The 20,704-nt window shown below is 36.0% G+C and overlaps 1 protein-coding gene across 1 annotated transcript; it reads left to right on the top strand.

Moving 5' to 3' along the window:
• The first annotated feature begins 512 nt into the window (after positions 1–512).
• LOC129420394 (LIM and SH3 domain protein 1) lies at positions 513–20,603 on the top strand. Its single transcript, XM_055175284.2, has 7 exons — positions 513–751; positions 4,106–4,200; positions 10,338–10,422; positions 16,217–16,324; positions 18,989–19,064; positions 19,148–19,245; positions 19,467–20,603. The coding sequence occupies exons 1-7, from the start codon at positions 683–685 to the stop codon at positions 19,638–19,640; spliced, it is 705 nt and encodes a 234-aa protein (XP_055031259.1). The 5' UTR covers positions 513–682; the 3' UTR covers positions 19,641–20,603.
• Positions 20,604–20,704: the final 101 nt, after the last annotated feature.

Below are 20,704 nucleotides of genomic sequence, written 5' to 3' on the forward strand. Positions count from 1 at the left end.
AGTTCTTGCTTTTGTTTCTGATCAATCATGTGATGTTATATCAAAAAGTGGCTGTAGGGAGCAGTATTGCGACACACACACACCTTGTAGGGAGCAGTATTACGACACACACACACGCGCGCGCGCGCACAAACACACACACACACACACACACACACACACACACACACACACACACACACATATGTATTTAAGCACTGTATATTTTTAAACATAAACATATTTAGATTTTTTATTAGGTTATAATTAGTCCTCTAATTTAAGTTTTCTATAAATTCTCAATGTGTTCACGTCTAAAAACTCTCCTACACAGTTGATATGTGCGGGGATGGCTTAATATCTGCTATTTATAGTGAGGAAACATAAAGGTCTTCTCCAGCCCAGTGTTGTACATATATGGTGTTTTTAAAGCATCTTCAGTGGTTTGCAACACAGTGGCCCCGCCCATCTCTCCCCGGAACCGTGGGAGGTGGGCGGAGTCACTGTGCCTCAAATCTACCGAGGCGCGCTTCCTACTAGCTACGCGCGTTCGTGAGGCGTGGTGGAAGAACGCACCCATTACAGACGAGCACTGAGTTGGCAGTGACAGCTCACGGGGACGCATTCTACATCCCGTTTCTCGTGGTTTTTTGGCCCACCGCTTCTTAAGCTTCTCAGGTAGACCAAAGGCAAGCCGAGCAAGATGAATCCGTCGTGTAGCAGATGTAACAAGGTTGTGTACCCTACGGAAAAAGTCAACTGTTTGGACAAGGTGAGTGATGCTGTCTCACTAACATCAAGCAATTATGATTTGCATTATATTTGCAACATGTTACCGTTTGGTTATGTACCACGCTAATTATTTTAGTCGACTATGAGTGAGGAATTAATCCTAAATTACACCTTACATTTTTAGTTATGTACTCGTATTGTTCTTTGAACACTACTTCCGTAATACACAAGCATTGCATATAACGTTAGACAGTCACGTTTTGTATTTACTAATGTAAAATTGTAGCGGTTTTAAAGAGTTAACACTTAGAAAAATTTTCTCGTTGCACTTTCGATTTGTTTTTATTTTGCTTCCTGTAGCACACATTTTAAATAAGCGTACAAACTAACTTCTGCAGTGTCTCGCTAGCAAATGTATTAGTTATTATGAGCTGAATTTGAAGTGTTATATATACAAAAGTCATTTATAATGTATGGTTTATTACATGGGTAAAATCCTATCGCTATCATTTATCTTAAATTAACTGTTTAAGAAAAATGTGGGCGTGGTCGTGTTTCTGTAGCGGTTTGTGCCTGTCAGGACTAGTAATTATCAATAAATTACGTTAATTTCATGTGTTTTAATAAGAGTGTGTATGTGTGTGGGGTGGAAAAAGAAAGAAACTTGGCTTTTTAAAAAGTCTTAATAAAAATGTGATAAGATAAGCTGTATCTGTGACTTTGCATGCTAAGATTATATGTAAATCTGTGTCTGATTAATGAATGATTTTTAACAAGGTGCATTTTTATAGGGTCTCTCACACAAACACTTCTACAGTTTTACTGCTACCAGTGAAACGGTCGTTGCTATTTATTTTATCGTGCCAGCTATAGCTATTTTTATTAAACAGCGGTTTATGACTACACTTCCTGTCCGGATGTTACCTATGCGTTTGGTTCTTCTTCATATTTATATAAAGTTTTGTGGTTATTTTGAGGTTTTCTGTTGTTTAAAGAAACACAATGTTAGAAATAAACAGAAATAATTGATTCTGATTAGCCATTCTGGAGAGAGATCTGAGATCTGTTATCCCTTATAACAACAGTTAAAACTGATAATAACAGCTTATCCGGGCACTGCCAGTCATCTTGACCGGTACTACTTACGTGTTTAATGTATAACTGCGCCTTTCTCATGCCGGGTTTAAATTACTTCCAATTGAGCTAATTAAATATTTGAAATCAATATTCTGTGGCCATTTATTTACTCATGTGGCAAGTAGCCATGTGGTGTCCTGATCACACTATTGGGGTTTATTTTGCTATACAACCGGCGGATGGATGTACATATCTCACTGTTTAGATATAAAAGTTCTCACACAGACACACCAGGAATTATTCCCTGCGTCCGAAACGGCATACTGTGACCGTGTGTACCGAATTAGTAATACGTACGTAATAAAGTACGTACTCATTGACTGTTAAAACTGTACGCTCTATATAGTATATAGGCTACTATAAATATGGGTAGTGTGAATGAAATTTGGAAGTAATACGGTAACGTAATAACAAGTGAGCCATTATCTTGAATGTTGTTAAACAAGTGCAATTTAATCCCAAATATCAAGGAAAAGCGGTTCCCTACATGTATTTGCATTTGAATAGAGTTGTGTTACCTTTTTCTGAAGTTTATGAAAATAACGAAGCCTATCCTTTTTCTACTTTGTTCTGTGACTCCTCTACTGGGGGCTCATGGTATAGTAAAGTATCCATCGAATGCACACACCAACATCTTGCTGGAGGTAGTAGGTCATCTGAGGACTTTTTTTGAATACTATGATTTCGGACATACTACTCATCTCTCCTACTGCTTTTCGCCTACTATATAGTAGGGAAGTAGGTGGTTTAGACGCAGCGTTAGCATTTTAACTGATTTGCACTATTATTTACAGAGATTTGTCCTGGTTTAGTAATATGATGGAAATTACAGTGTAATAAACTATACACTCTTAGAAAAAAGGTACAAAAGCGGTCACTTGGGCGGTGCACCTTTAAAAAAGTACACCTTTTAACCTAAAAAGAGCATATTAGTACCTCAAAGTTACATATTTATAGCATATATATACATATGAAAGCGTATCATCCCAATGGCAGCGATTGCACTGTTTATTTTTACTTTGTTTGGAAGTGTAGAAATGTATTGTGAAAGCAAAGCTTTATGGACGATGGTACCTATAGTGTTGTTGGGTGAGTGGGAAGTTCAGTGACTCAGCTGCTAGAATGTTCGCATGTTGTCATTGCAAATTTCTTCCACATTGCAATGGCCATCTGATACTGATTACATGTCAGACTCATGTAGTGTGTTTCTGTATCTTTAACACTGATACCTTAAGCCTCAAATTCACCAAAGGCTAAGACACCAATATATCCAGAACACACTAAGAAAAATAGAATGCAGTTGGTTCTAAATGGTCGTGGGAGATTTTTAAAGTTACAAAAAAGGATTTTTATTTGGATCGTGATGCGCAATTATAAAAAAAAATGAGGAAGCAGACTGCTTAATGACCAGCATAGTCAAAGTCACTTGTGCATGACTTTCCCACTGTAGATGAGTTGCGGGGTCTTAGTGACTGAATTGCCAACAATGCCATCTAAGTGGGAGTGTGAAGCGTCTGTGAGGTCCTTTGTCAAGCTCTGCAGATCTGGCAGTCTTGTGTTTATCTATAGGACGACTTCAGCTGCAGTGTCCTGGATTTTGAGAAGATGTGAAGGCCTACTTCACATACGGTTTTGCCATAATCACATTTTTGTCATACATTTCAGAAATGACATAAAGAATTGGATGCTTCTTGTGAACCCAATTGTGAGGGAGGAACTTTGATGTCTTTACTGATTGTCTTTGAGGCTCTTCTAAATGCCAGCTTGCCATAAAAACGCCAATGAGATTTAAGTGTTTGCAAATTGGATAGATAAGCAAACATGGAGGTCAAAGGTTATCATAGGGAGGTGAGCTATTCAGGTAGTGTTGAATGGAGAGACCACAGTTTGAATAAAGTCTTTACTTGCCACACAACAGGGATTGTTCGAAATTGTTAAGCAATAACAATACATAATGTAACCTCCTTAAGTTGGACAAGGAAAGTCCCCCTGTAGCTAGTTGTGGTTGAATGCATCCGTTAAATGCACAATAGGTATAGGTTGTTTGAACCGATGCCCTTTTGGTTACCTGATCTTTAACTACAAAGCTTCATGACTACAGTTTAGAGATCAGAATCTCTTTCAAACAAGTTTTTTCAATGCTGATGAGCTTTTAGCTGCTAGTATTCATACTTTGTCAGTAGAGACATTCAGCAATATGTTTCCTATTCTGATCCAGGATTCTTATTTTACTAAACTAATTTTTCTTGTTTGACAGTATTGGCACAAAGGATGTTTCAGCTGCGAGGTATGCAAAATGACTTTGAATATGAAGAACTACAAAGGCTTTGACAAGAAACCCTACTGCAGCCAGTAAGTGTTTTTTACCATGCTGTTTTCTCACCCTTCCTGACATCTCACTCTTGTTTTAAGGGAAAGCACACCCAAAAATGAAAATACAATCTGTCCAAGAGGTGTAACGTAGTGAAGTATTTTAAGTATCTTAGTGCTGCCTTTGCAGAATAAAAGTTTTTGTTTATATAATAAATGTGGGTGTCATGTGTATAATAATTATGTATAAATACACTCGACTAATCGTGAGGCAGCACAAAAGTATCTGTATGTTTTGCATTTCAAGTGTTTTTCTTTGATAAACTTTTACTTTCATTTCGATGTATAATATTGTGCTTTTCACTGCACTTTTGGTTGCAAACATTCTTTTAAATATCTTCCTTTGTGTTCATCAAAACAAAGACATTTATACAAAAACAAAAGAGTGAATACATGATGACATCATTTTTGGGTGACCTATCCCTTTAAGTACATTACAAATGTAGTACTTTTGTATAAATACTCAAATAAAGTAATGTAGTCCCAGATTTTTTATGTAATTAAGTAGTAAATAAAAAGTATTATGAAATGAAGTAGAGTAAAGGTATAATTTTAAAAGGTATAAGTATAAGATAAACAAGTACTGCAGATACTACAATATAACACTTGTTGCACTTAAATTGTTTAGTTTAAAACAACTTGACTTATACAAATCATTTCAACTTTCTTGACTGTTGAGGAGTTGGGATAAATAAAATAATTAAGATGAATGGGCTTAAGTTATTACTATAACTATATATACTATATATATGTAAGGAATATATTTTTTTAATAGTAAAACAAGTAAAAAAGTATTAATTCAGGTTGTTTAAACTTAAACATTTAAGTGCAACAAGGAATTTTTACCATGTAGAAAATTGTACATGATCAAAAGTAAAAATACTTACTCTGAATCTGTCATTATCTTTTCATTTGACTTTACTAGACTTGTGTAATCGAATGACAGGTGGAATTTTTTTAAATCTTTTGTGTCCTGGTGCTTGACAGCAACTAGATTTATAATTTATTTATGAGAGATTTTCTCTCAATGCTGTTTGATAAACATGAGTGACAGACAGGAGCAAAATTACATAACTTCCCCTTTAAGACCAGATCCAATATACTGTTACACATGCGTTTTTTCTTTTAGCTGTTCACTTTCTCTTAAGCCCTAACTGGTCGTGTTTAGGAGGATACTTGCGAAGACGGGAATTTTGATGCATTTATATGTATTTAAGGCCAATAAAGCGTTAAAAAATGCTCACGAGCTTAATGAGTAGCGGTTGCGCGACTTGCGCGCTCCTCACAGACAGAAAGAGCGCACGCATATAGATCTGTTGTTTGTGTTTCAATGGCTTAAAATAACTTGTTTTAAAACTGCAGTGCTTAAATATGTGTACAAATGTTACGTTTTTGTGACCACGCGCACAGGAGCATGACGTGGGCGGGTACCCTCAATAGAGACGATAGTCCAAAACTCTACCGGTTGACAAATTTCTACCAGTTAATCATGTGTACCGGTTTATCTCCCACACCTAAGTCAGATCTTATTTCGAGGTTGGTGTATTTGTACTGCTCATATTTTTAAATGCGTCACTGACAAATATTTGTAGTTCTATAAGTGCAACAGTTTTTCTCCATTTTTAAAAAGAGGTGTCTTGCAGGATTAGTTTGTGTTTATTTGAGGAAGCCAGAGTTCTTGGATAGGCTATGAATATACAAACAAGTTCTTTATAATCCACCTTGTAGACCAATGCAAAAATTTTAGTTTTATATAGAAGTGCCAGGGAACTGCATTGAAAATCCATCCCCAATATTTTCTGCTGCACTCTAAGAAAGGATTTGTTAATTTTTTACACTTTCTTTTTGTGTGTTACGCTTTTAACCCATTATGTGTCATCTTGTGTAGATTTTGTGTTAAAATAAACCACAAGTTGTGTTAAAAATAATACAAAATGTGTTGTTCTAATAATAATGCATTTAATGTGTTGTCCTTAAACTAGCACTGATTGTGTTTTTTAACACATCCGCTCTAAGAGTGTGTGTGTGACTTTTTGTATAGGTTTTAAAAGCTCTCGTTGTGGATGCATGGTTTTGTTCTGCTTTGTTGGCAACACGTGAAACAATCTCCTTTTGTTTATGAATCAAAGTGAGGCCTATTGTTTCCTATGTTATGGCAACAACGCCAGTTTTTTGTGGGTAAGCTTTAATAAGAAAATGTTGTTCAAATGGCTTTCTGTTCCCCTTCACCTGTAACCCATCGGGAACCTTTCCCAAAAAAAAAATGTTTTATTGCTTGCAGCTTTAATTCGCTTGAAACAGTCACAGGAAGTTATGCTCCTCCTGTCATACTGCAATACACTGGGCTTTATTTAGAAAAGGCTATGAGGTTCAATCTGACCTCATTTTCAAGTGATCCATTTTGGGATTTTTCTTCACAATGTAACACTAAGGTGAAAAGGGAAGATTGAGTGTTTTAACGTCATTTTGTTCTTCCTTAACCTTTATGATGTTAAGGTGAATTCATACTGACACATTATGTGTGCCCTTAAACTGTTGCTCACTAGAGGAAGTCCTGACTGAAACTGAAGTTCTTGGGAAATCGTGATCTTCTCTTTGCTGTGTTTTGTGAATACAGTTATGGCTGGCTGTTGTTTTGAATATGTACATTTGTAGTTTGTTTACATATGGAAACATGATAAACGGAAGAGGCAACATGTAAAGATTTCTGATCTGATATACTAAGCCTATTTTGAATATGTAATCCATTTGGGGAACGGGTGTAGTTTCCAAATGACCGTATCATTAGATTATTTAACAATACCTTGCTTTGTGGGTATAGGTGCATTTTTACACATTCACTGATAATAGTAAACTAGCTAATATGGTTTTGGATAAAAATAAGTTTATATGTAATGCATGACTCATTTTCTGGAATCAGTTTCAGTTGTCTGGTTGAATAAATCAAAACTAATTTAATGATTTGTTTGCGGCATTACTTATTGGAAGTTTGGCATGTGTCAATTAATAGGGTTCAATGTAACTTGGTGAATTTGTTTCTGTTTAGTTTTATTTATTATTATATAAACTTACAATATAATGAAAAAGAATGAAAATCAATGGTATTTGTCCTTCTGTTCAGTTAATGAATCAGAGAGGAAAAACATTAAATTCTATTGTATTTAACTTTTTTAATATATAATAACAATGGCAGTTTGGCCTAAATAAAGAAATAGCTTAAAAATCACTTTTAAAGCAACCCAAGTCAAATTCATATTGAAATATATTTAAAAAAATAACCAAACGGCTGAAAATGTTCAGATATAATTAAATTTTCACTATATCACCTAGTCTTACACCGCTTAAGGAGTTTTTTAAAGCTAAAGCCATTATGCATGCATGCATTTCCCTAAATGGAGGGTGTGGTTTATTTGTTTGTTTTGTAGGCAGTTTTGTGAAAATTAAGGTACTTTACATAAAAACAGGTTTTCCTAGCAATGTACCCTCAAGTGAACTTAAAGATAACCTTTTTTTAGTGCTATCACACATCTTTCTTATACATATGTTAATCTAACAGCCTTTCGAGTGACTGGGTTTGACTAAGATCTGACATCCTTCTTCCCAAAAGAATATTACTCAATACAGTTATTGTGTAAATACGGTCTGTGACACAGCCTTACCACTAAGATGTGAGTTGGATAAATGCTAAATAAGGGATTTGTAGGGTTTATCTGACACGGTCAGTATGTTTGTTATCAGACACCGTGTCTGTTTCAAACACTTTCATCACAGGTGATACATTTTTTAGCTGCTAACGGAAGCTGAAGTTTTGCATCTTGAGTAATGCGTTATAGCTGCCCAGAAAAAACCCCAGATGCAATCTCTTAAATATCTCAATTTAGACCCAGAGAGATTAAATAGAGAGAAAGCAAGAACCTTAAAGAGCATGGGCCGGTTGCCGGTTTCAAGGTATACCAAGGTTTTAAAGAGTCAAGGTTTCAAAAGAAATACCGTTTTCAAGGTATAAGCTGTGTTTTACACCAAATTAAGTTAATTAATTAAGTCATGTAATTTATTTGATGTTTACATTTAATATTATTAATATTAAATTATAAAATAAAACTATATTTTATATTTTTTTTAAAGAATATTATAATTTAAGGCCTTATTTTTGCCTGGCATGCATGTTGTATGTTGCTTAAAAATAAAATGTATTGTGTCCAGTTGAAGTATATGCAGACATTTGAAAATAACACCTTTTAGTGTTGCAATGGCAATACTGCAACACCGTGAAACCGTGGTATTTTCTGCTTAAAGTTATCATACCGCCAAAATTTCATACCTTCCCATGCCTACCCATTGCTAAACACCACATTATTTTGTGTATTTGCTATAATACAATGTGTTTGTGTGGTTCAAAAAACACATTTTCCACATACCGTACATTATTGTTACTCCTGCCTCCCTAAAAACAAGTTCTGAAAAAGCTCATCGTTCTGAAAAGCGCATTGTCCTCCAAATGACCAGCTAACCAGTAGGTTGTGATTGGCCTGAATACGTTTATAGTTTGAGTCATGGTTTAACTAGTCAGTTGTAAATTCTTTAAATATGAAAACATAGACTACTTGCAGGCTGTCAAAAGTCATTATGATAATTTCCGCCGTGTCCACGTCAACAGGCCAAGGAAATAAACTGTTGCGTACAATTTGTGTGTTTGTTGTAGTCTAAAAAAAGAGATTTAAGTTCAAGACGATAGCTCGCTTCATTGTGTACTTTGAGATTTGCACCTTTGCATTTCGTTAACATGTACTAATACACACTTGCACACAAAATGAAATGTAAAATCATGAATCGGAAAATAGTTGCTCTTTAAATTATCTGCATCTCAGATATGTCTTGAGAAAAAGACCCAGAAATCTCTTATTGTATATGTCTTATCTGCACAATATACATGTATTATTATAGCTCCAAATAATGTGTCTAAAAGGCCAAATAAGAACCTATATATGTAATAAAACTATATGTAGTTTCTGTATGTAGGCTGTTAATCATAGAAGTGGGCGCGACTTTGAACCAGGCCGAACGGTTTTAGGGGATTATTGGTCATAAATTAGGGATGCACCGATATGGAAATTTTGGCCGATAACTCTTTGTATTTGGGGGGGCGATAACCGATATATATATATATAATATATATAGGCGGATAAATATTCATATTATTTTCACAATGAAAAACTCGCAGACCGCGGACATCATGTCTTTGCGCTAGACTAACATACTCTTCTTAAGCCCGCAACGTGTGTCATCTTCGTGCTATGTCACAGAAAGCACCATTCAAAACTCCACATGGCCAGCAATGAGCAAGTGAAGTGGTTCAACAAACCAAAATAATCCATAATTTATCGGCTTTTATTTATCGGCCTAATTGTGCTATCAGACCGATAACCGATAATATTACAAATAAGCAGTTATCAGCCGATAACGATATGTCGGCCGATATATCGTGCATCCCTATCATAAATTACTCAAATTTTGTATGTTTTTTCGACAAATTTTTTTTATAAGTACACCTCAGTGAACACAATAAAATTAAATTTAAACAAAAGTCATGACCCCTGTAAGCATTCCTAGGTAAAATATCTGAGACTAATTTGCTATTTAAATAAAATACCATCAAATCTCATAAAAGAGCTCTCTATAGTCTTTAATAAATAATAAGATTATACCAGTGTCCCAAAATGCTGTATTGGGAAAGATATCAGGATCAGGGTGGTCTATAAAAGTTACAACAACTTACAGTGCATTACAAGAATAAATTTTTTTATCAGATTGTGTGTTCACTGATTGATCCCATGACCATTTGTTATCGCTATACTTTACCACTGAGCTCTACGAGTATACGTAATCTTGTGTTCCTTTGTTTTTGTTTGTTTATTGTATCCAAATTCAACTGTTTCCCATTATGTCACCCTTTATAGAAAATAATAGAATGAAATAGCATTGTACTTAGTCTAGGAAGGGAGGTGGTGTTCAGCTGTTCATAAAAACTACAAACGAAAAAGTGTACAAAAAATATAGTGATTGTGTCACACACATTATGGCAATCCTATGGTAACAATAATGTCTTTGTGTTTTTTTAGACACTACCCTAAAACTTCCTTCACCATCGTGGCTGACACACCAGAAAACCTTCGACTCAAACAGCAGAGCAAGATGCAGAGTCAAGTAAGTGTCTTATTCATAAACCCTTATCCCATATCTCTTCTTATTCCCAGTCCTCCTCTCGGCTCATGGTCACATTTATCCAGTGGGAAAATAGCTGTGGATGGGATGAACTCATTATTTACATTCCAAGCCTAAGGAAAACAAGTGCGAATTAAATGATTCGCTCAGCTCCTTCTGATTTATGTGTTTTGGATTTGGCTGCATCTTCGTTTGGGACCCTGTTGATATTAAAAGTTGACACAACTTCTGAACCGTACTGGTGGAGGAGCATAAACTACCACAAGACTGGGGTTTTTCTTATGCAGAAATGCTGAACAGAATTGCACCACATCAGCTGTGGCTTAGAGGTTTGCACATGTGCCTCTGACACATTAACCATGGGTCTCGGTTGGTAGATGTGGGTTTAAGTCCACTTGTGTCATTTCCTGATGTTCTTCACTTTTTCTTATCAGCATTTCAGTTCTTTTCACTTTTAGATATAGACTTATGATTAATCAAGTACAGAAAGTCACTGTGGTGCTATATCATATTTTACAAACTTCAGTAGTTCACCTCAGATGATGCTGTTTAAAGCATTTCAGCAGTTTAAAGTGAAGTGTAAAAGTTAAGGCACATATGCATGAGATTCATTTAATATGTTTTTGATTTATTTTTACATTATTACTTCTGATGTTATGACGTAACTTTTCAATAAATTAAACCCAGATGGGATGTTTAATAGGTTACTTGCACTCGTGGTGTGTGCTCACTGTGAACTCTGTCTATGTCGTCCATATATATGCTGAACCCATTCTCACCCTAAAGGGAAACTGAAACCTTAAACAAAACAATTCTGAAATCAGTCGCAAATGAATGGCATTGGATTTTTTTTATCTATTCATAGCCTCTAGTTTCATTTGATCAATTTTATGTTTGTATTGAGGAACCAGAGACTAGTGTCATATCAAAGGCAAAATTTTAGTATCAGTATTAAATGTGAGATACCTTTTTTACATTTTTAGTATCTACACAGCAATTCTATCTAACCCGCTTTCCTATTACTGCATTAAGCATGATAATTAAATGAACAACTATATGGTGTTTTATTACCGGTCTTTTTATAATAAGTGACTCTGATTGATGAATTGCAGCATTTAATAGGCAGATATATATTCCCTGATATTAATAGCAGTGCTGTTTTATGCAAATGCAACCATCACCATGTAGCGTATTACTTATTGATTGCATAAAAAAATAGGACACTTAAAAAGATGTTTCTTATTGTAGTTTTTGTTCTCGGTTAGATGAGGCACAGAATGGGTTTTAAACCGACCATATGCAAGTGATTTATTAGAAAATTCTGAATCGTTACTCAGGAAATTGTAAACAATTTTGGTAATACGTAATATCAAATTATTCACAATATTTTGAATTTCCAACAGGAATAATATTGTATAAAATAATCATTACAAACAGCTGTAGCTTTGAATATCAGCACTAATAAAAGTCTAATAAATCCAACCGTTATTAAAAATTATTTACAATGAGATCAAATGTTGTAAGATTTAATCTATTTATGACTTGGATGTTGTGAACAGGCCATGTCATGTTGTCCAAGACAAATTACCCAGAAATGGGACAATAAAGTATATTTCGTCCAATATTGATGTGTGTATTACAAGCCAACCCATTTCAAGAGATCCTTTGCCCTTTTTTGTTAAAGTAAATGTGTCACTAAAAAAACAAAGACAATTTTTTCAAACAGGATTCCCAGACACTCCCCCATCTTTCATTAGCCCCGCCCCAAACTCACACTTATTGGTTGAGCCATCAATGTTTTGAAAATAACTGCAAAACCATTGTGTTAACACATTTCATTGTAAGTCAAATGACTTTATAATTTTTACAGTGTATACTGTAACATAACATTATGCTATACTAGCATAAACGTGTTTTAAAATCATAAAAATAATTCACCTTTAAAGGTGTAATGTGTTTTGCGGCATCTAGCAGTGAGATTGCGAATTGTAACTAACTTCAATTCCGAAACGCAAAGAGAAGCTACGGTAGCCGCCACAGGACAAACATGTCATTATCTGAGACAATGTAGGGACGAAACGCGCCTTGTAAAACAGTTTTCCATTTAGGGCTACTGTAGAAACATGGTGGCGACTTCCATTTAAGGTGACGTGCAGTGTGTATATAGATAACGAAAATAAAAACAATACAGTTCGTTATGTAAGGTCTTTTAATCGTGACATAGGGCTGTCACAATTAAGAAATTTGGCTGACGGTTAATTGTTTAATAATTGTTTAATAAATTCTGACGATTAATTGCCTGTTTTAGGACTTTGTTTTATTGCTTTGACATTTAATTTTTATCCTTTTTTTGCTTGTTTTTCACACAAATATATATTTTAAAAACTGACAATTCTTCAGAAGAAATAAACACAATACTGTGTCTAAAAAAAACAGAAAATAAAAATGCAATCAAAATAAACTGACTATACCAGAACAGGCATTAAATAGTAGCCAATACTTATAAGGTCATATTAGTACAATTAGTACACATGTATTGAATGGCTTTGCAATGCATCACGTTGCACTGTCAGTTAAGGAGTGCCATCTGATACTGTCCCATTTATACAGGCGCTGCAGCTCCCCCTTGTGTTTTTTAGAGAGATGTGCAATCATTGCGGTGATCCGAAATCATCGCGATGAGGTCAAACAATCGCAATGAGACGATTATTTAATCATTGTGACAGCCCTAATTATATTGCATTTCTGCCAAGAGGTTCTTCTAAAAGTTACACATTGCATCTTTAAGATACGGTCATGTCCCAAAGAAGAAACAAGACTGTGTATTAAGGTAAAAATTTGCTGACCCCTTGACTTCATGATATTTTAGGAGGACAAGGACAGAGATGTTATTTTAAAAGGTTTATATGGGATTAGTGTCAACAACTGCCTTCTGTTCCAGAGGCATAATACAAAAAGATGATTCAACTGCTCTGCTGTATGTAAATGCGTATCCTGAAGCAGTGTTAAATATACTTTGTGTCATTTTCTCACGTACGTCAAACTACAACACACTGTATCCTTTCACATAGCCACACTGTGACTGTACAAACGAACGTAAAAGCGCAAAAACGCCAACGATAATGCCGTAATACAGCACAAACCTCATAGCAAGAGTGTTACTCATCATTTCTGGCATAGTTGTGCACTGGAGGGGTCTTTCTATCTCCCTCTGTATTTGGGGCCTTTGTTTACAGGCTGTGGGAGAGCGGAGCGGTCTCGCACCCTTGGGTCAGCTCAGACTGGCCACTTTATGGGGAATTTCCGGGACGATGCAGGAAAGGGGGATGGTGATGTCAATCTGGGGAATGTCAGGGGCCTTTTGTGAGTGTGCGTGTGCAAGCATGCGTTACCAGCTCACCCCACCCTGTCTCAGCTCGTCCATGTGTGTGTATGAAAGTGTTTTTGTGTGGATTGTCCATATATGGGTCAGATTTAGAAGGGAGTGTTATAAAGATGGTCAAGTCACACTACGGTTGGCAGATTTGTGTTTGCAGACTTCACCCAAAGTAAAACATTAAGGCCCTGTTTACATTAGAGCATTTGCGTTTTTAAAACGGCATTTTAAAATGAAAACGATCCTCGTTTATACTGGCATTTTAAAAAGAATCTTCATCCACACTATACACGACCAAAAACGCATGAAACATGACCAATCACGTAACTGGGCATGTGCATAAAAGTGTAAAATAACTTATTACTCTAATAATAGCTTACCTTTGCGCATTTATGCAGCCTAGGGGTGTGCGATATTGACAAAAATTCATACCTGGATCCTTTGCCGGCAATTAAAACAGACACTATTTTTGAACCTATAAAAATGTGTTTGGTAAAGTCTAGCTCCCCCCTACAACATATTAATATGATTAATAGGTTAATGTTGATGTTATAAACCAAACAGAAAGGTCTTTATGATTTAAAAAGGAAGCATTCAAGTGAACAGTACTAAACCGTAGCGAACTTGAAGCAAAAATAAATTTCGCAAATGCAAACTTCAATCAAGCATAATAAGAGGTAAACACCAAATAACTTCTCTTCCCTTACCTGTCGCTGTTCAGTGTGCAATTCATTAATACAAATTAATATGACGTTCATTTTTAAAAGTATGCAAGGTCCGTGCACGTCCTCTGCTAGCAACACAGAAATAGCAAAAAGCGCAATCGGCTAAACGAGCATATGACGTTAATTTTATTGTTTTTATTAATTTATATTAACAAAACTTATCAACAAAACATCGATTCAAATTAAGAGACAAATTATAAAAATGAAATTCATTTTAAAGTAGCAAACAAAACTTAAATTAAACTCGAAAAAACCCTATATGGCGTTTAAAATTACAGTCTTTCTTTCGTTATAAGCTAACTAAATTTAGACAAAACATAAACAACATTACAACAATATTTAAACCCAACAATATTCAAACATAAATATAAAATAGACATTTATAAGGATACATGGAAAAAAATCTGATAGCGTTTATAATAGCTGATTGGTAGATGTTTACTATTTTTGGCAAAACCTCCGTTGCAAACCTCCATTTACGTGAATAAAAATAATTTTTACTTTGAAAATGATGCGCTGTCACGTTAACACCAGCTGTTCGTTTACATAAGACTCCGTCTACGTTCATTAAAACAGGGGCTGCAGTGTTTGCGAACGAATCCGTTTATGAGGGTCGAAAACGGTGGTGTAGTGTAAATGAAAGGCATAAACGTAGCAATAGTAACTAATTTTAAAGGATAAACGCATTCATGTAAACATAGCCTTAGACTCACTCGAAAGTTCGTCCAAACAGCTAGCTGGGGTGCCACAGGGCCCATTTCACTCTGTTCTGCTGCTTTAGTCGTAAATTGAGTTTTTAATATATTTCGCCGACAGTACCCCGGCCACCACAAACATATTAATCTTTCATTTGATACCCATGTTACGGCTGGTGGCTTGAGAATAATCACTCCCACTGACAGGAGTATAAATTGTAGCCATGCACAAGACGCTTCGTAGACTCAGTCTGCTGTTTGTACCGCAGTAAAATACAGCACTGTAATGTAATTGACACCCAAAGCGGATTTTAATTTCCCTCACGGCAGTTCCAGTGTATGGCATTCATATGCCAATCTGTTGTTTGAAAGGTCAACACAACCGCATGGTAATTCATAACACTATTTTACGAGCTGGCTAATTCGTATGAATTCATACGACCTCATTTGTGCTTCTAATGGCAGACTGTACTAAGGGTGGAGCTTCATTCTTGCTTTGCGTTGTAAAATAGTTATGTTTTCCCATGAGATCATGTCCCAGACAGCACACGACTCCTGGCCGGATCCGCACCAGAGCTGCTGACTTCGGCGCGGATTCGGACCGGAGTCGTATGCTGTCTGGAGTTGGAATGCTTGAATGTTGGTACCTCACTGTTTTTTTTATCAAGGGAGTTGGATTGTGTTGTGAGTTTGCTTTTTGTGTGTGTGTTATAAAAAATAAAGCTACTTGGACAACTTTGAGATGATCTAGACTTATATTTTTAATGTATGTCTAGCATACAGTACTGTATGTGTGTATGTTTAATCAGTTATTATATGCCTAAAGCAAACAGCATATTTTCAAGTCTCACTTTAGATCACAGTGCAGTCCTAACGTGTTTGGACTTGTTATTTGCTTTTTCCTTATAAGACCACGTTTTGTCTTTCTGGGGTCTTTTCACTGATTCTGATTGCCAACTGGACATTTCTCTGTGTTGCAGGTGCAGTACAAAGAGGAGTTTGAGAAGAACAAAGGGAAAGGATTCTGCGTGGTGTCTGACACACCAGAACTGCAGAGGGTCAAGAAAACGCAAGATCAGATCAGCAACATAAGACCTTGCTATACGATAAGCTATTATAAGAATTAAAACCACCCACCCACCCACTTCACCCCCTGTCATGAGGTAATACACAAGGGGAAAAAAACGAGGGCAACTAAACAAACATAAAGTTTTGATGTTAGTGTTAGTATTAAGCCTGCTTGACATTTCTTCTGTGGTACTGCGCTGATATGGATGAAAAGATATAGAAAAGCACCATGAAACCGGTTGATTGCACTATTAAATTCAAATTTAAGATATCATTTCAAACCGCAATAGGGGGAAGTGACAACGTGAACTATTCTGGTAATGTTTAAACATTGTGAAGTAATGAGTAGCCAAATAATTTGAGTAATCCACACACTCCCTTTTGTTTTCCTGCTCTTTTCCTCACCTCCACCTCCCTCTTTTACTCCCTCGTGAGGTTTTATCCTCATCTTTATGTGTCATGGAATGTTGCCAAGCAACTCTCCAATCACATGACTGGTGCCGAAGAGTCATTTCCTCTCATTCTATGAATAGTCCATTTAAGGGTAGAGTCATTTAAGAGCAGAGATCGACTAAAGAGAAGTGCCATCAGGGTGGAACACACTGACCCCTTGTGGCTGAAATGATAAAGTTGAATACACAAAAAAAGAGATCCCTTGTAAAAATGCCTCTTAAAATTATGAATGCCATCTGTGTTTGGTTAGCAGTAGCAAGTAGTATATCACCTGCAGTATGCCATGAGCGTGAGTGTTTTAGCTTACACTCAAAACTACATTTTTACCCTTTTTTAGATTATTTCAAGGAGACAAGCTCTGGATAAAACCCTTTTTCCCTTCTTTCTCTGATTTATTTAGTTGTTTATATGTATATGCATATGTTACTGTGATTATATGTTCATTTGTATAGGAGTATTTATCATCTACATTTTTAATTTATCTAAAACTAGTTCGTAAAGGATGTGGCTGAAATTTTATTACTTTCATACAATTTTAAAGGTTGTGGTTAATATGTAGGGAGTAATTGACGACGGGCCATTGAATTATTAAAAAATAATGCATTAGGTGGTAATGTTGTCCGTAGCAAAGCGGAGTGCCGTTACACCACAGGTCTGCATTATTTTATGGTTTTAGGCCACCATGCCAAAATTAGATTTGTTGTTTTTGCAATGTTATAGTGATCATATATAATTGTTTCTCAGTCTCTTTAATAGAATACATCCAGAAAATACAGGAAATGTGTATGTAGTATTAAAATCTGTAAAACTAATGTGTCAAGTTTTTTAGGGTAAACTCCTCTTCCACTTGAGCAATTGCAGGAAACTGCTGGATCTCTTAAACCTAAATAAAATTAAATCTTAATTTCTAATTTTAAAGAATTTTTACTTCATTCTGCTCAAAAATGCTCAAGACTTCTTCTTTAGGCATCGTCGTGTTTAGTGTGACCTCTCTTGGCACTAAACACGACGATGCCTAAAGAAGACATTTAGTCCTGAAAATTAATTTTTTTATTTTTTTGTACATATTTCCTGTATGTATTGTATTTTTGTTTGTTTCTTAATAAAATTGATTGAAAAATAAATATGAATGGACATAAACATTTCTAAAACAAGTTGGTGGTGGCGGCCTAATGGGGCATACACACCAAGCGCGAGTTCAGCGATTTGTGCGAGTAGATTACATATAAAGTCAATGCAAAGGCGCGTTCAGACGCGTCCTCGTGCGGGGCCATGCGAATTTAGCGGTGCGATTGCTGCGAAAACACACGCTATTCCCCTCAAACGTGTCTTCGCTCAAGTTGAAAATATTCGCATGACACGAAGTTGAATCACGCGAGTAATCTAGAGCGAGGGGCGCGTGGGGCGATGTGAATGATACGATATGGGTGGCACGTTTGCCGCGAAAACGCACTATTCGCCTCAAAAATATTCAACTAGAGCGAAAAATTTGCATGACACGAAGTTAAATCCCGCGAGTAATCTAGACCGAGCAACGCAATGCTACGCGTTTCGTGTGTGCGTAGCATAACTGTGGGTTCACACCAGATGCGAGTTCAAGGATTTGCGCGAGTAGATTACATACAAAGTCAATGCAAAGACACGATCAGACAAGTCCTCGCATGGAGCGATGCAAATGATGCAATATGGGTGGCGCGTTTGCCGTGAAAATGCACTATTCGCCTCAAAAATATTTAACTTGAGGGAAAAATTTGCATGACACAAAGTTAAATCTCGCGAGTAATCTAGAGCAAGTAAAGCGATGCTACGCGTTTGGTGTGTATGTAGCATAATTGTGGGGTCACACCAGATGAGAGTTCAACGATTTGCGCGAGTAGATTACATACAAAGTCAATGCAAAGACACGATCAGACACGTCCTCGCGTGGGCCGATGCGAATGATACGATATGGGTGTCGCGTTTGCCACGAAAATGCATTATTCGCCTCAAAAATATTCAACTTGAGGGAAAAATTTGCATGACACAAAGCGAGTAAAGCGATGCCCCGTGTTTGGTGTGTACGTAGCATAAGACTTTTGCACAGTGTGTTGTTTACATCCATGACGTTTTCAGGAAATCTTATTTTTACTGTTATATTTTTTCGTTAATATGTTTTTCTCTTTGTAAATCATGTCTGTGTAATTTTCTTTAAAATGCGCTATATAAATATACTTTCCTTGTCTTGCTTACAGATAAAATATCATGAGGATTATGAAAAAGGTCGAATGGGAGGAGAGGGCTCAAACACTGAAGCCTACCCTAATCAAAGTATGCATGGATACACATAAGTGGCTTTACAAGATGAATTACTTTTGCAAACTCTTATGTGTGCTTTCTTGGTTTGCATCTAGGCTATCAACAGCAGCAACCTCAGACTCCGAGCTACAACTTTGATCCACCGCCTGCGCGTTCTGCAGCTGCTGCTCCTCCTCTGCCTTCTGGTGGTGGGGTAAGATATTGCTTTGGTTTCATAAAAAAAAATCATGAGACACATAATACTTATGTAGAAATTAGATAAATAGTTAATCCAAAACCTTTATTTATATGACTTTCGTTCTTGGAACATAAAAGCCTCAGTCCTTATTCATTTATGCATTTTATTTTTAGGAAATTTTTGCCATGTTTCCCAGAACTCCCTCCTACTTAATCTTGTTTAATCTGTTTCTACAGAAGCGCTATAGAGCAGTTTACGATTACGCCGCTGCAGATGAGGATGAGGTCTCGTTTGCAGATGGCGACTTGATACTGGACGTGCAGCAGATTGATGAAGGGTGGATGTTTGGTCGTGTGGAGCGCACGGGACAGCAGGGAATGCTTCCGGCCAATTACGTTGAAGCAATCTGAGGCAAAGAATAGGTGGGGTCCTTGGACATATCGGAGGGGCAGATATATGAATGAGCACGACATTAATAGTTACGCATTTTTTTTCTTATTTTCCACCTTGTGTATGTCATTATAAGTTTATCCTGACCTGAAGCAAGACAGAAGAACTAAACCAAACATCTAGGCTTTAGTTAGACTGACAAGGCTAATAAGCTTAGGACAAATCAGCAAGCGTGATTTTTTTTTCATTTGGCTTTTTGTTTTTAATTTTAGCTTTAATTTTTAAGCTCTCCCTGCAATGCTGCATAGTTTGACGTGGTGAAGTCGTGCATTGCTTTAATGCCGTATTAAAAGTCAGCAGTCCGTTCTCTGTCTTTGATTTTTAAACCGCCGTGAAGTTGGTCAAACTTACCTTGGCCATATTTGAAGATAAATGAGCGATGCCAAACAGTATGTTAGGGTTGTACAATCTGCTGGGAAATTTTTAACATTATATGAAAATATTATAAAATAGCCATATGAATGGACAACCTTCATCATGTTATGTCTTAAACAGTATAAAGTCTTAAACGGCGATCTTTTTACCGCAAACAACTCCCTCTGCCTTTATTATGCACTTGGAGGGAATTACCAAAAAAATGCATTTATATGAAAAAATTGTTGTTTTCTCGGTACAGTAAAACACTGAAAGCTGTAGTCCTCAAGAGAGATGAACCACAAAACAATGAGGTTTTAAAAAAAAGAGTATAGTAAAATTGTATAGTACAATCAACATTTTTTATCATTCCATTGTTATTTTGTAACAAATCATTCCAACCCATTATATTGAATAATAAATTGATGATTAAATCAATGAAAGGGGAAGTGTATTATTTTATTACATAAAATTGAGTATGAATTGTATTTTACCTCAAATAAACAAGTTTATTTCATCATGACAATTGCTTTTGTAATACATGCAAATAATAAAATGATTAACAAACATATGGCTGGTATTACGGTATATAAAGTGCATTTAAAAGGCAGTATATATTAATGACATCTAGAGGTTGAAATTGGTAACCACAGTCAAAATATTGGAGACA

This window comes from Misgurnus anguillicaudatus, chromosome 4, assembly GCF_027580225.2.
Source record: "Misgurnus anguillicaudatus chromosome 4, ASM2758022v2, whole genome shotgun sequence".
NCBI lineage: Eukaryota > Metazoa > Chordata > Actinopteri > Cypriniformes > Cobitidae > Misgurnus > Misgurnus anguillicaudatus.

Excerpts from the sequence above, each read along its gene's own strand:
- LOC129420394 (XM_055175284.2), top strand. The coding sequence starts at position 683 with ATGAATCCGTCGTGTAGCAGATGTAACAAGGTTGTGTACCCTACGGAA. Across the intron at positions 752-4,105 it reads AAGTCAACTGTTTGGACAAG|TATTGGCACAAAGGATGTTT; the intron begins GTGAGTGATGCT and ends CTTGTTTGACAG. Across the intron at positions 4,201-10,337 it reads AAGAAACCCTACTGCAGCCA|ACACTACCCTAAAACTTCCT; the intron begins GTAAGTGTTTTT and ends GTGTTTTTTTAG.